The 14,614-nt window shown below is 36.5% G+C and overlaps 1 protein-coding gene across 2 annotated transcripts in view; it reads right to left on the bottom strand.

Moving 5' to 3' along the window:
* Positions 1-14,614, bottom strand: part of DIPK1A (divergent protein kinase domain 1A) — a 113,144-nt gene that overhangs the window by 25,578 nt on the left and 72,952 nt on the right. For both annotated transcript variants that reach the window (XM_025417630.3, XM_025417631.3), the window contains exon 2: positions 6,810-6,944. In XM_025417630.3, the coding sequence (XP_025273415.1) occupies positions 6,810-6,944 (135 nt within the window). The remainder of the gene's footprint in view (positions 1-6,809; positions 6,945-14,614) is intronic.

Below are 14,614 nucleotides of genomic sequence, written 5' to 3'. Positions count from 1 at the left end.
CTACCTGTACAGCGGGCTTAACAGTAAGTCAATGAAATGAAATCACTTACTTAAAGTCAGATAGTACATCACAAGAAAGGGTAAGTCTGGTGCTTGGACTCCAGCCTAGTAGTTTCTCCAATAGACTTATATGATAGGGTAGAGCTGCTTATATCCAAGAGGTTCCCCTCACTTGATGAATTGTGCCATCAATATCCAAGATTTTTAAATGTACATGATATGACTAAAGTAATGAGACAGATTTTTATACTCATGAAACAACCATACTTCCCAACATTGCTCCCCACTTTGGGCATTTGCACTCACTGTACTTTCTTCTTAAATGCTTTCTGCCCAGGTATTCACACAATTGCTTCTTTCTTATCAGGTTCTAATTCAAAATGCCATCTTCTCAGGGAAGACTTTCCCAGCCACTATGGTTAAGGTAGCATGCCCTAGCCATCTTCTACAAAATGTTGCTATTAATCCTTTCTTATCACATTTTTAAGTCTCTGAAGTCATTTATTGATTTGCTTTTGTTTTTATTATACATATTCCACTATAAGAATGTAAGTTCCTTAAGACATGGACGCTGAGTATCTTGCTTACCATTATATCACCAGCACCTAGAATAATGACTGACATGTAATAGGTGTTCAAAAACACTTGTTGACTGATACTTTTTCTAAAATGGATTATGCTTTTTATTTGACTGCTATGTGATAGTAGTTACCTTGAAAATAAGCATTAAATGATTAAAAATAGGGAAAAAAAAGAACTAGGAAAAAGCTAAAAGTCAAACTGCCAACTTAAAAGGGAAGAAAGAACCATTTTTTTTTTAAAGACTTTATTTATTCATGAGACACACAGAGAGAGGCAGAGACATAGGCAGAGGGAGAAGCAGGCTCCCTTCAGGAAGCCTAATGTGGGACTTGATCCCAGGATCCCCAGATCATGACCTGAGCCCAAGGCAGACGCTCAACCACTGAGCCACCAAGTGTCCCAAGATAACACAGTTTTATATTTTTATATCCAAATTGAAAAATCAGTGATCTTATGATATGCTCTGGTTCATTTAAGTCCACTTAAATAGGAGAACAGCCTATGCAGTAATACAGAGGGAAAAAGAAAATCAGTTTAGACTCTACATTTCAAAACAGAAATTAAAAAAAAAAACCAAAAACAGAAATTACCAGGACCAAAAAAGTGTGTGTGGATATTGCCAAAACTTGTGAAAAGGCCAATTACTTAGACAGACATTGTAAAACTAAAATACAGAAGAAACAAATTTAAAAAGTATTACATTTCAAGCCAGTAAGGGCTGATTTAGACTTTAAAAAGAGATATAGTTTGCATAATATAAAACTTATGTGAATATATATGGCTATGGTTTTTCCTTTAAACATCGCCCTCTTTTACAATTTGCATATTTGCATGAATATTTTTCCTATTCTTTACTTTCAATCCATCTGCATCTGTATATTTTAGATAAGTCTCTAGTAAGTATATATATATTTAAATTTTAGTACAGTCTGACAACCTTCACTTGTTAATTGAAGCATTTGGTCCATTTACATTTAATGTAATTACAAACATATTTGGGTTGAAATATACTACAGCCAATGCTATGGTAAGCCAGCCATATCTTTTTTTTTTTTAAAAGATTTATTTATGATAGACAGAGAGAGAGAGAGAGAGAGAGAGAGAGAGAAAGGCAGAGACACAGGAGGAGGGAGAAGCAGGCCCATGCCGGGAGCCTGACATGGGACTCGATCCCGGGACTCCAGGATCGCACCCTGGACCAAAGGCAGACGCTAAACCACTAAGCCACCCAGGGATCCCCAAGCCAGCCATATCTTGTCCAGAACTGGAACACTCATTCTCTCAGCTGTACAGTCAACAGCTCTCAGCTGAATTTTTCTTTGGGACTTGTTCTCAGCCCTAGAATACAGCCTTACCCCAAATCATGTCCCTTTAAGGGAGGGTAGAAGAGGGTAGAAAACCGTATCCAATGACTGGTCAGTGACAGGGTCTAAACAAATGCCTGGACCTTTGCAAGGCCATCGCAGCTCCAAAGTTCCCTGTAGAATCAACTGAGGTCTCTGTTACCACCATATTGCAGTTTAACTTCTCTGATCTGTCCTGTTTCCTCACTCCCTCACAGATGTTAATCTCAAGAGCTCATCCCAATAAACATCCTGCAGGCAATCTCAGTCTCTGAGTCTATTTCCCATGGGATTGAATTTGTGATATCTATCATCTTGTTATGTATTTTGTACTTCTCAGGCCTATGTTTCTTTTTCTTTTCTTTCTTGTCTTCTTTAGAACTGAGTATTCTATTATTATTCCATTTTTCCTTATTAGTTTGAAGATGATAGACTCTTTTTCTATTCCATAGGCTATCCTAGAAATAACAATACACATCTTTCAGTCAGCAAAGTCTAAAGCTAATTGAGTGATATTTTATTAATCGATATGAATAGACTGATATTAACTGATACTGTTTTTTTAAATTTTTTTTCAATTTTTATTTATTTATGATAGTCACAGAGAGAGAGAGAGAGAGAGAGAGAGAGAGAGGCAGAGACACAGGCCGAGGGAGAGGCAGGCTCCACGCACCGGGAGCCCGACGTGGGACTCGATCCCGGGTCTCCAGGATGGCGCCCCGGGCCAAAGGCAGGCGCCAAACCGCTGCGCCACCCAGGGATCCCCTGATAGTGTTAACCTACTAGGCTATATGATAAGAATCTTAAACATCTGAACTCCTTTTACCATCCTCCCAATATATATGTAATTGTTATTCTAGTACATCATATAAGTGGAATTATACATTTCCTTTTGTGTCTGGCTTATATCATTCAGCATAATGTTTTTGAGGTTCATCCATGTTGTAGCATGCATCAGAATTTCATTCTATTTAAAGGTTGAATAATATTCCATGTATTTTGTTTATGCATTCATACGTTAATGGATGTTAGGGCTCTTTCCATCATTTGGCTATTGTATATAATGCTACAATAAACACTGGTATGCAAGTATCTGCTTGAGTCCCTGCTTTCAATTCTTCTGGGTATATATCTAGAAGCAAAATTGTTGGATTATATGGTAATTCTATATTTAACATTTTGAGGGACTGCCCATATTGTCTTTCTGATTCTTTTTAATATTTTTCAATTCTTCATTGAAATTATCTATTGTTTTATTTAATTTCTTTACCTTACTTCCTATTTATTGAACACAGTTATTTTAAAATCCTTTCTGGGTGACTCCAATATCTGGATCATCTGTGACTCTAATTCTATTGTCCATGTTTCTCTCTTGGTTTTTGATCATGTCACCTTGTCTTTTGCTATGTCCTGTAATTTTTTACATAGTGCCTCCAGAGAGAGTTTCCCTTCCCTTGGGTAGACAGATACAACAGCAGCTGATCATCTTAACCCAATCAGGGACTGTGCTGAATGGAGGCTGGACTGCAGCCTCTGGTAAAGCTCAAGCTATTTTTGGCTAATCTCCATTCCAAGAGCATAGCCCTCTAGGGTTTTAAATAGAGAGCCTGGGAATTCAGTGGGGTTCCCCCCATTGGCAGGTTCATAACTCTAGGCTGTATCTTGTGTGACTGCCAAAATGTCTGCTCTGCTTTTCAAAGACTTTCCAATGAGATGTTTGGCCTCCCATTCTGTAAAACCCTAGGATTTGGCAAATGTCCCAACAGGATAACTGGCTGTATGCTTGAGGCTCTCTTAGTTTTCTACAAAAGCTTGCTGGTTTCTTGTCCCTAGCAGCAGCTCTCTCCCAGTATACAGTCCTGTTTCTCAGACCCCTGCTCATGCTCAGTATCAGCAACATCTCTGAGGGAAAAAGAGGCTACAGCTCACATCTCTGAGGTTCTTTTAGCTTACCTTTACTGTTGGGGTTCAGTTCTTTAGCGTATCAGCCCACAGCATGGTGTACCAAGATCCCATGCTTGGTAGGACCTGGACTAGATTTTTAACTTCCTACCAGCATAAAACTCTACTTTAGGTCATACACCCCAAGTAAACACTCACCAAATCTAGGCTCACCTCTCTCAAATCTTATCCTCTCCCAAATCTTGATCAAGTAATTCCTCACTATCTTGTTAGCTGTCTGAAGCTTTTTTTTTTTTTTTTTTTTTTTGCTGTCTGAAGCTTTAATGTGTACTTAAAAAATATTTTTTCTGCTTGCTTTTTAGTTCTAGCCACACAATTCCTATTAAATATTAACATTATTTTAGTACTACGGATCTTAATACTACCAGTTTTGTTAAGTTTTAAGAACGTAATTCCCAAGTGCAGAGAAACTAGAACTTTTTTAAAGCCAGTCTCAGGGAAAAGATGTATTTTAGGCTCAGAAAATGTTTTCCTTATTTTCAAATTTTAGTAAGATAACCATTAAATTATGCTAAAATTATTATTATATTAGAATTATTAAATTATGCTAGAATTCTGCTTCTATTTCTTATAAAATTAAAGAAAAATCATGAAAAATACTTTAATAATAAAATATTATAAATATTACAATAAAAAATATTTCACAACTATAACTCACTTAGAATATTCACCAACATACACCTTATAATTTGAATATTATTGTATTCATACACAAGAACAACATACCTATTTCATTTTGTTTTAGTCTCTTAGTATTTCTAACATCCCCAGATGATGTTAATAGGTCTTCCTGAGAGAGTCATAGTGGGATGGGTTTTTTTCCTAATCAAATGTATTTGCTTTTTCTGGAGATGCACAGTACTTATTAGTATACTAAAGATCCTGGGAAGTCCTCAGTAAAGTCACATATTTATCTTTGTTTAAATCTGCTGTTTTCAAATATATCTGAGAGCAGAAAGCTTTTATCCATGGGACACCTTTTAATGTTTCCAGGACATCTAGTTTGAGAAAAGTGTCCTAGAAAGGGAAAATAGACATTTCAAATAACTTTGGTTATTTTATGTTATTATAATTGATTATGTAACTCCTGCTTCTTTCTTCTTTACCGAAGGTGAGCAGGTGAGTTTTGTAGGTTTTTCTTTTCTTTTTTTTTTTTTTTTTTTTTTTAGCTTTATTAAGCTATAATTTTGCTAGCCTTCCCTGACAAAGGGTAGCAGAAAGAGTCTGAGCTTTATACAGAGGCAGGATTAGGCCCAAATTCTGGCTCCACCATCACAAGCAAATTCTTTTCTCTCTTAGTTCATATATATGTTTTTTACTAAATTAAAGTATAGTTGACATACAATGTTATATTAATTTCATGTGAACATACTTCTTCATTTATAAAATGGGCATGGAAGACTTTCACAGTACTGTATTATTACTGATCAGTATGCAGTAATTGCCTGGCTCCAGACATTCCCATTTTATTTTATTTTTTTAAAGATTTTATTTATTTATTCATGAGAGACACACAGAGAGAGAGAGAGGCAGAGACACAGGCCAAGGGAAAGGCAGGCTCCACACCGGGAGCCCAACGTGGGACTCGATCCTGGGACTCCAGGGTCACACCCTGGGCCGAAGGCGGTGCTAAACCGCTGAGCCACCCAGGTTGCCCAACATTCCTATTTTAAAATTCCTCAAGGATCTGGGGGTGCCTGGATGGCTCAGCCAGTTAAGCATCTGCCTTCAGCTCAGGTCATCATGATCGTGGAGTCCTGGGATCGAGCCCTACGTCAGGCTCCCTGCTCAGCAGGAAGTCTGTTTCTCTGTCTCCCTCTGCCCCTTCCCCACTTCATGTGAGCACGTGCCCTCTCCCTCTCAAATAAATAAAATTTTAAAAAAATTCCTCAAGGATCTGGAATGGCCAGTTGGAATGGGCATACAAGATTGACACCTTTGAACTTGATTTGGGACTCATCTTTACTAATTCATTTCCCTGCTTATTATATCCATTTCCTCTCTTGTCTACTTAAGAGGCTGTAATACTCCCAGGGAATAATTTCTTATCTTAATTGAGAATGCCTAGAGTTAAACTGATTTTCATTTCCTTAGAGCTTTGGAAAGCTTCAGGTCGTCCTGTTTTATGTTCCTATTAACACTTGCTATTGTAATCATTATCATGCCTTACTGTATTCATTTTCTTCCCTGCTAGACTGTTAAGTTCCTAAGGCCATGATAGCTTATTCCCTGCTATATGCACATACCTGGACACCACTGGCCTGGGTGAAGAGTAACCACAGAATCTTTAATAAGTTAAAATAACTGGAATTCCAACAACCATTATCAAAAATATAATTCTCAGATAAAATGTTTTAATATTATTTATATCAGAAGATATTAGAAGAAAACAAGGAGTTAAATGTACTGGTCCTCAAACATGTAAGCAATAATTACTACTAGAAATCTTAGATTGATAGAGCAATTTTCCTAAGATATAGCCAATCATTAGGCTAGAAATAAAATACTACATATGTAATATGCTTTTCAGATACATTTTTGGTATTTGAGAATGACTCCATTTATTCAAAAGACGTGTTCTAGAAAGGTTGCCTGTAAATAATACTTTTATACTCTAAGGGTTTAAAAACTCATGTGATGTGAGTAAACTAAACTTTTAGTGTATTTTAAAAAGAATCCCTCTCTGTAATAAGGATGCTCTCACACTAATCTGTATTATATATTTAGATTTCTGAAGTGTAGATTTTTCAAGGTATGAAACACTCCTACTAACTTGGTCACAATGAAAAGCTAAGAAGTTCAATACAACTTTAGAGTCGAATTAAATTAACTTTTACTTTTTGAAAACAATAAGTATGTAAGTAGTAAATATAACATTAATATAGTTTTTCTATAGGCTAGGAAATAAAAAAAAATACTTACTATTATTTTCTTACAGTCCTTTCCTCTGCATAGTTCTGTATAGGTAGAGTATTGCACATATATAATCCAGCTTCCAACAAAAACCACCAACCAAGAAAAGAAAAGATATTTCATCCGCACATATGAAAAGCGAGCCTGTGAGTAAAAGAGCACATAACAATTATTCATTCAACACCAAGTCAGCATTCATTGTCCTAGAACATGATTTCCTCCCCCCCTTTTGGAAGAACTCAATATATATTCTAGGCTTTCACATGGCAATTCTACTAGAACAAAGTGTACTTTCACGGAGTCCAAACAGCACTGGTCTCAGAAAAGGAAGCTCCTCCATCCTGCCAAGGAAAAAGGAACAAAATACCCTTTAAAATGTATAACCTTTCAAATACCACCAGAATGGAAAGCTACTTATGAAGCATGAGCACGTGCACCATGTTTCCCTGGGAACTCCTTGAGGTCAGGTAAAGGAATACACAATTCCTACTTACTATGAGCTTACAGGAGATGATTTCAAATAAGATTTTTAAAGTTCTTTATGGATAATCAGTATAAAAATAATTTTGTTTTAAAGAAATAAAGACAGAGAATTTGGCCAGTTGTTTAATGTCTCACAGTGAAGTGTAACCAGAATAAGAAATTAAACCTCCTGCTCATTCCTTTTTCTCTGTCGTATTCACCAAGGCTTTACATTCCTTCCATTCAACCAACCAAACGCTTCACCTAATAGATATTCTGGAAGCTCGAGGAGAATGTTGTTGCAACTATAAAAGGAAAAATGATTGGAGAAGAAGGGTTAAGATATATAAAGAATAAATTATTCTTCTTGTGTCAGCTTATGAAGCCACACAATGGGATCCTCTTTGCTTTGTTCTGCTCCCTGTTCTTCGCTATCTAATTGCAATTTGGGCTGGTTACTGCCTTTTCTCCAACAACAACATATCAAACAGTTTAATCCTCAAAAGTGTCAGTTGGTCAAGATAATTGGACATTTATTTTTTAAGTCTGGATCTCCAATGGTCTGGTTTTATAAATGGTAAATTTGCAGGGTATGGAGATAATTGAACAGAATAAATTACAGATATGTAAACAAATAATGAAAAGCTACTTTTGCTTTTACAACCAGGAGCCAGTTTCTCACACTGGGTAACAGTAGGATACTGTGAGCACTGTGAGCATGCAAAGAAAGCAGAGAGATGAAAGAGACCTAAGTGCACCTGCAGAAGACAATGAGTGCAAAGGAAAAAGAGACCCAGGAAATACTGAATTCTGTTGGCTCTATTTGTGATTTAGATAATCTGTGTCTGTGAGATTAACAGATGGTGAATTCCGGTACCGAAAAGCTTGAGTACAACGAATTCACAGAGAAGTAACAGGTCTTTGAGCTTTATTATTAAAATATAAAAAATGCCTTTAATGCAAGGTATATTTGTATAGCTCTAAATGATCCAGTAATAAGAAAATTGACAGAATTCTAAATTAAATCACATAAATGACAATGGGATATACACTGAGGGGTTTGTTTGAAAGACACTTAAGATTACTTGGCCCTACTAAAGAGTGTCTAGTCATCAGACAGAAATTGACATGTGCCAGTATTATGAAGCTTAAAGATGACTAAATGATGTAATGCCTATAGAACATAAGCACATTGCTAGGCACATGCAAAATACCCAACAAATATTAGCTAAATCAATTTGCAAGGACCTCAGCAAAAAGCCAAGAAAGCTTTCACTATGATTTAGCCACCACCGTCTTTTTGGACTCGTAAAAAGAAAACTGAATCTGAATCTGATTAAGGCTTCAGCTCCAACTACAAGTTTACTGGAAATCCAGGAGACAGAGGAGTATAAGTGATCCTTCAGTAAGTGTCAGTAAGTGTGTCTAATAGTGTCAGTCTAATAGTGTCAGTAAGTGACACTATTAGAATATAATCAGCAGACTCCAGGCTGTGGAAAATGCAATACAAACAACCCAGTTCTCCAACACATAAGTTACAGGGGAGAAAATAAGGAGAAGATGGGGGAAATTGAAGACTAAAAAATATTTAAGAAATATATCAAATAATCGCAATCTGTGGATCTTTTCTGAGTCCTGATTCCAATGAAAAACTGTAAAAAAAAATGACATTTATGAGACAATTGAAAATTTGAAGACAGGATATCTGATGTTATTAAGAAATTGTTTCAATTTTTCAGGCATGATAACATAATTTTTAAAGAGCCCAATATTTTAGAGATAGACATTGAAATATTTATGAATGAAGTGATATATTCAGAATTTTCTTCAAAACAACATTCAAGAGAAAAGTAGGTGGGGTATAGTTGAAGCAAGACTGGCGATGAGTTGATAATTTTCAAGCTGAGTGATGGGTGCATGCATACCTTCTATTGTGTATGTTTTTTTCTACTGATGTAAAATTTTTAATGTTACACAATAAGGCGTACTTCTACACTTCCCATACATTCATCCAGCCGCTATTTATTGGTTGTCTGTTTTGTCTATTATTGTTATTGTCTTAGGCATTTTAAGAACATCTCTAGTTATTGGGGCACCTGGATGGCCTAGTTAGTTAGGGGTTGATTTCCACTCATGTCATGATTTTAGGATCGTGAGATCAAGCCTCAAGTGGGGCTCTGTGCTGGGCGTGGAGCCTGCTTAAGATTTTCTCTCTCCCTTTCCCTCTCCCTCTGCGCCTCCTCTACCCACCTACCCTCCCTACCTCCACTGCTCATGCTTGAGCTCTCTCTCTCTTTAAAACAAAACAATCTCTAGTTATAAGAACAAATTAAGCAAAAAAAAAAAAAAAAAAAAAAAAAAAAAGAACAAATTATAAATCTACCCTACAAGGGCCCAATAGTTCAGAGGGTCACTTAAAGGACCACAGCATAACGTGATTTTAGTTTTTGAAGTCCAATATAATATGAATGTTTTATAGGGTTTTTTTTTTTTTTTGAGGCAGGGTTTCTTTTTTTTAAAAGATTTTATTTATTTGAGAGAGAGAGCCAGCAAGCATGTGTGAGCAAGGGGGAGGGGCAGAGAGAGAGGGAGAGGCCGAGGGAGAGAATCTCAAGCCAATTCCATGCTGAACTTGCTGTGGCTCCATGTGGGGCTCCATCTCCATTGTGACCTGAGCTAGAACTAAGAGTCACCGATTGAGCCACCCAGGCGCTCCTTGAGGCAGGATTTTAAAACAAGATGGGTTCAATTCATTTTGAAAAGAATCAAGGAAGACATGCTATATCCTTTTTCCTCTTCCTGCCTTGCTCTGCTGCAGGTATGTGTCCCAGAGTAAAGGAAAACACAGACCTAGTGAAGAGGGCTTTTTCCCAGTATTCAGGATCTGGTCCTGTCTTACCTTCTTCTTGACACTACCTTAAGCAATCTAGAGATGTTAACTGCCCTCTATCAATCATTTCTTTTCAGGTTTTTGTATACATGTTCAGTAAAGCTATTGTAAGATGCTTTCAAGTGCATATTAAGCTTAATTATGTATAGACAATTAAGGCTTTTGTATATTTCTCTCTCCTGCATATTAAACCTAATAAAATTTGAAATCATTGTTATTTTTCTGTATCTCTCAAATAGCTACATTTTCTGATTTTCTCTGGCATATGTTTAAACTGAAAAACACTCTGTGAACCAGCGTGCCTGCTGAGCGCTTGTCATGGTACTGAATGCCAAAAATTTTGAAGAGGAACTTAGATTAATGGCATTCCCACTAGGGCACTGGGCATCACCGTTGTAGACATAATGACAAAAGGAGTGAGACGTTTTTATTCCAGCACGCCATGGAAAATCACTGTGATTTAGAGGTAACACAAAATAGTTACAAGAACCTTCATGTGTCCTCTAATATCTGCAGATCCCACTGCTTCACATTTTAAAATAATGATTGAAGAAAAACAGCCGTAAATGACATTTCTAGCTATTAACTAATTTTATTTTCCTGTGAGGTAATCACTAAAATGTTTCCAGTGGTCTGTTCTGTACCAATTACCTAGACAATCCAGTCTTTGATTAAGAAATGTGATCGTTTTATTTATGCTGAACTATCCAAAATAATGCCTAGCAGTTTCTGTTTCAATTTTGTGCCTAGCTACTAATGGTACATTGCTTTATTCCAAATTATGCTCCTGAGAAGCATGATAAGAATTTTAGCAAGGGGTGCCTGGGTGGCTCAGTCGGTTAAGTGTTTGCCTTCAGCTCAGGTCATGATTCCGGGGTCCTGGGATGGAGCCCCATATCGCATCGGGCTCCCTGCTCAGCGGGGAGTCTGCTTCTCCAACCACTCCTCCCCTTGCTTGTGCTCTCTCTCTCAAATAATTAAATAAAATCTTAAAAAAAAGAATTTTAGTAAATATGCTATGGCGGTGATTCTCAAGGAACTGCTTTTGCCCCCTAGGGGACACCTGGCAATGTCTGGTGACATTGTTTGTTTCATGACTATTTATTTCTCAACTGGGGAATGCTACTAGTATCTTGTGGGTAGAGGCCAGAGACTTTGCTAAACATCCTGCAATGCACAGAAGAACCTCCCACAGCAAAGAATTATCTGACCCCAATGTCAATAGTGCTAAGGGTGAGAAATCTTGCATTATGGTTACATTGTAAAATGAAAACAAAAATGGAAAGAATCAAAATTATATTACATTGTCATTTTATATTCAATTAGCCTTTAAGGTATCAACTACTACTAATTAGAAAAATATAACATCTGTCTGGAAATAACAGAAGTAATTCTTTATGACTAGAGTAAATGATTAGCAGTATATTAGAGAAAAATCACTGGAGATGGCAAATCTATAAATAATGAAGCAAACTTTCTCTACCAACTCCACTCTAAAGAACAGTGATGGTTTTTATTCTTTTCTATATTGCTTGATCTCATTGTGATAACTTTTTATTTCAAAAGAAATCTGGAAACCTTTGATCTTATTTGAAGAATTTTATATTAAGTTTTAAAAACAGGCATAAAGGGGAAATACATTAAAATTTAAGACTACTTCCATTACTTATCTTTTTTTATACTCAACATCTTATGTAAACATAAAGCACATGGTCCTGTTTGCTTTATCCTTGACTACTCTCCACACAGATGTTCTTAATTTTGAGAAGTAGGGAAAAAATATCATATCTTTACTTTTACCCACACATATTTTGTTAACATATTTAGTGGACTTGAACATTCAGAAAACATAACAAATTGATTGTTTTGACTTGCACAAACTGAAATACAATCATCTTATCATTCATCATATCAAAGAAAAAGCTGAGAGATACGTTTGTCTTTTTATTCAAAGTTTTTCAATTACTATTACTCTGAAATAATTTTTGAAAATATTTTTTTTCCTTATTGTTATATTGACAACATTGCAGCTGGGTAATTTTTACTAAATATTTGGTAGGACTAACCTGGCTGGCTGATAAAACTAGAGTTAAAATTATGGATAAATGTCCCCAGATATAACTTTTACCCTTTTCTTTAAATACATTCTATTTATAGTAATAGTACTTTTGAAAAATATGCTAGCTATGAGAAACAGAAATATGAAGAAACCATTTAATAGGGTAAATATTTACTGTATGCCACAGTACATGCAGATAAACTTTATTTGGAATGGATCCTGTACCTTTATTAAAAAGGTGTCTCATTATTAGCTGGAGGCTATTGGAAAACCATTCAGAAGAATGTTTAAATGTACCAAATGTAAACTATCCTAGTGCTAACTTTCACAAACATCAAAAGACGATATTCAAAGAAGCATTAAAAAAGACCTTTCATGTCATTCCAAACAAGGAAAACCTTGGGTTTTTATATCTTAAAAATAGTGAAAAGAAAGGTTCTAAAAATGCCTATGCTCCCCAGCTTGTCTTAAGCATGAAAATGCTTATTTTTATGACAAAACTTTTAGAGAATTCCTTGTAAAACAGCAGTATTAGTCTAATAGTTTTTTAAGCATTCTTTATCTAAGATGTGAATTTTCATATTTACAGGATGAATCCTAGTTGTTTTCTGATCTAAATTCTAAAAGTTTTATTTTATTTATATATTTGCATGAGCATATTCTCTGTTTTGATTTTCTTACAGAAAAAAAATTCCAGTAAGGAGTAGATAATTTTTACATTTTCTCTGAATGCTGGTTCATATTTCTTATGCTTCTGAGGCCGATGGCATGAAAATGCAAGAACACCTGGGGAATTAATTGCATGGGTTGGTCCTTAGGTCTGTGGCTAGTGTGAACGGTACCTTACTATTTCAAACAAGTGTCAAAGTATGGAAAAATATTCGTAATACAGTAAGTGAAAAAAATCAGTTTTCAAAACAGCATGTATGATATGTTCCCAATTTTGCTTTTTAAAAGAAAAGAAAAAGTCGCCAATAGACTGTAGAAACTGTAAGGAAATAAACCAGAATGTCAAGAGTAGTTATCTCAAAAATGTCAAGAGTGGCGGGATCATTAATGATTTTTATTTTTATTTTCTATTACACAGGTTTCCATAATAAATATATTACTATTTTATTTTTGTAAAGATTTTTTTCATTAGAGATACAGAGAGAGAGAGGCAGAGACATAGGCAGAGGGAGAAGCTGGCTTCCCGTAGGAAGCCCCATGCAGGACTCAACCCCGGGACTCCAGGATCATGCCCTGAGCTTAAGGCAGACGCTCAACCACTGAGCCACCCAGGCATCCCTATATTACTATTTTAATCAGAAAACCCCTACGTATTTGCATGTAGGTGCTTAGCACATCTATTTAAAAATATATCTACAGGATCTGTAAGACTCCTATTTTTTATGAAAAAGTGGAGAGCCAGCATATTACAAAGCATGTGGGAGGGAGGGGTGCCTGGGTGGTTCCGACGCTAGAGCATCTGCCTTTGGCTCTGTGTCTGGGTCCCAGGATCCTGGGATTGAGCCCTGCTTTGGGCTCTCTGCTCAGCGGGGATCCTGCTTCTCCCTCTGCCCTTCCTCCTGCTTGTGTTCTCTCTCTCTCCCCCTACTTTCCTCCCTCTCTCAAATAAATAAAATCTTAAAAAAAAAAAAAAAAAGCATGTGGGAGGGAAGTGTAGCCTCTATTAGCACTCTACATAAAAGTAATATTAGCATTTGCAACCACAAATTAACTCAGTCGTGGGATTCTTCAACATAACAGTGCAGAAAGACAGGGGTTAAGAAAGCAAAGTGTTCCAATTTTCTCTTGCTATATAACATCCTACCCCATAATTTTGTGGTTTACAACAATGATTTCCATCTCTCATGGTTCTGAGGGTTGACTGACTCAGCTGGTCAGTTCTCTCAAGTTTTTCATGCATTTGTGATCAGGGCTGAAGGCATGCGAAGGACATAGACCTCTCAGCTGGAAGAGCTGGAACAGCTTCCTGTGACTAGCTGGACTTCTTCAGGGCATGGTGCTCACGGTCAGTAGTCAGACTTCTTACATGATGGCTGACTAACCACAGAACACATGTTCCCAGAGACCAAGATGGAAGCTGTGTCATTTTTGCCCCACTCTTATGGTAACACAGGGCCAGACCAGATTGAATATAGGGGGTACTTCCTAAAGGCAAGAATACCAGAAGGCATGGTTCACTAAGGGGTCATGTCTGGAGACTAGCTACATCTGCAGAATAGGTTCAGCAAAGAAGGGTCTAGGGGTGAGAAGAAAAGCAATATGGAGGTCCTAGCCAGAAGGGAGATCATTTTTTTGGCCACTTTAATTAAGGGCTCTCCTTTATTCCTTAGTGGGTAAGAAATGGAAACTGCAGTTAAATCCATTAATAGTAGTGTAGTTGTAAATATTTAAGTT

This window comes from Canis lupus, chromosome 6 (genome assembly GCF_003254725.2).
Source record: "Canis lupus dingo isolate Sandy chromosome 6, ASM325472v2, whole genome shotgun sequence".
Taxonomy (NCBI): domain Eukaryota; kingdom Metazoa; phylum Chordata; class Mammalia; order Carnivora; family Canidae; genus Canis; species Canis lupus.
Note: the sequence above shows the minus strand (reverse complement) of the source record. Positions and strands in the feature narration are given on the sequence as shown.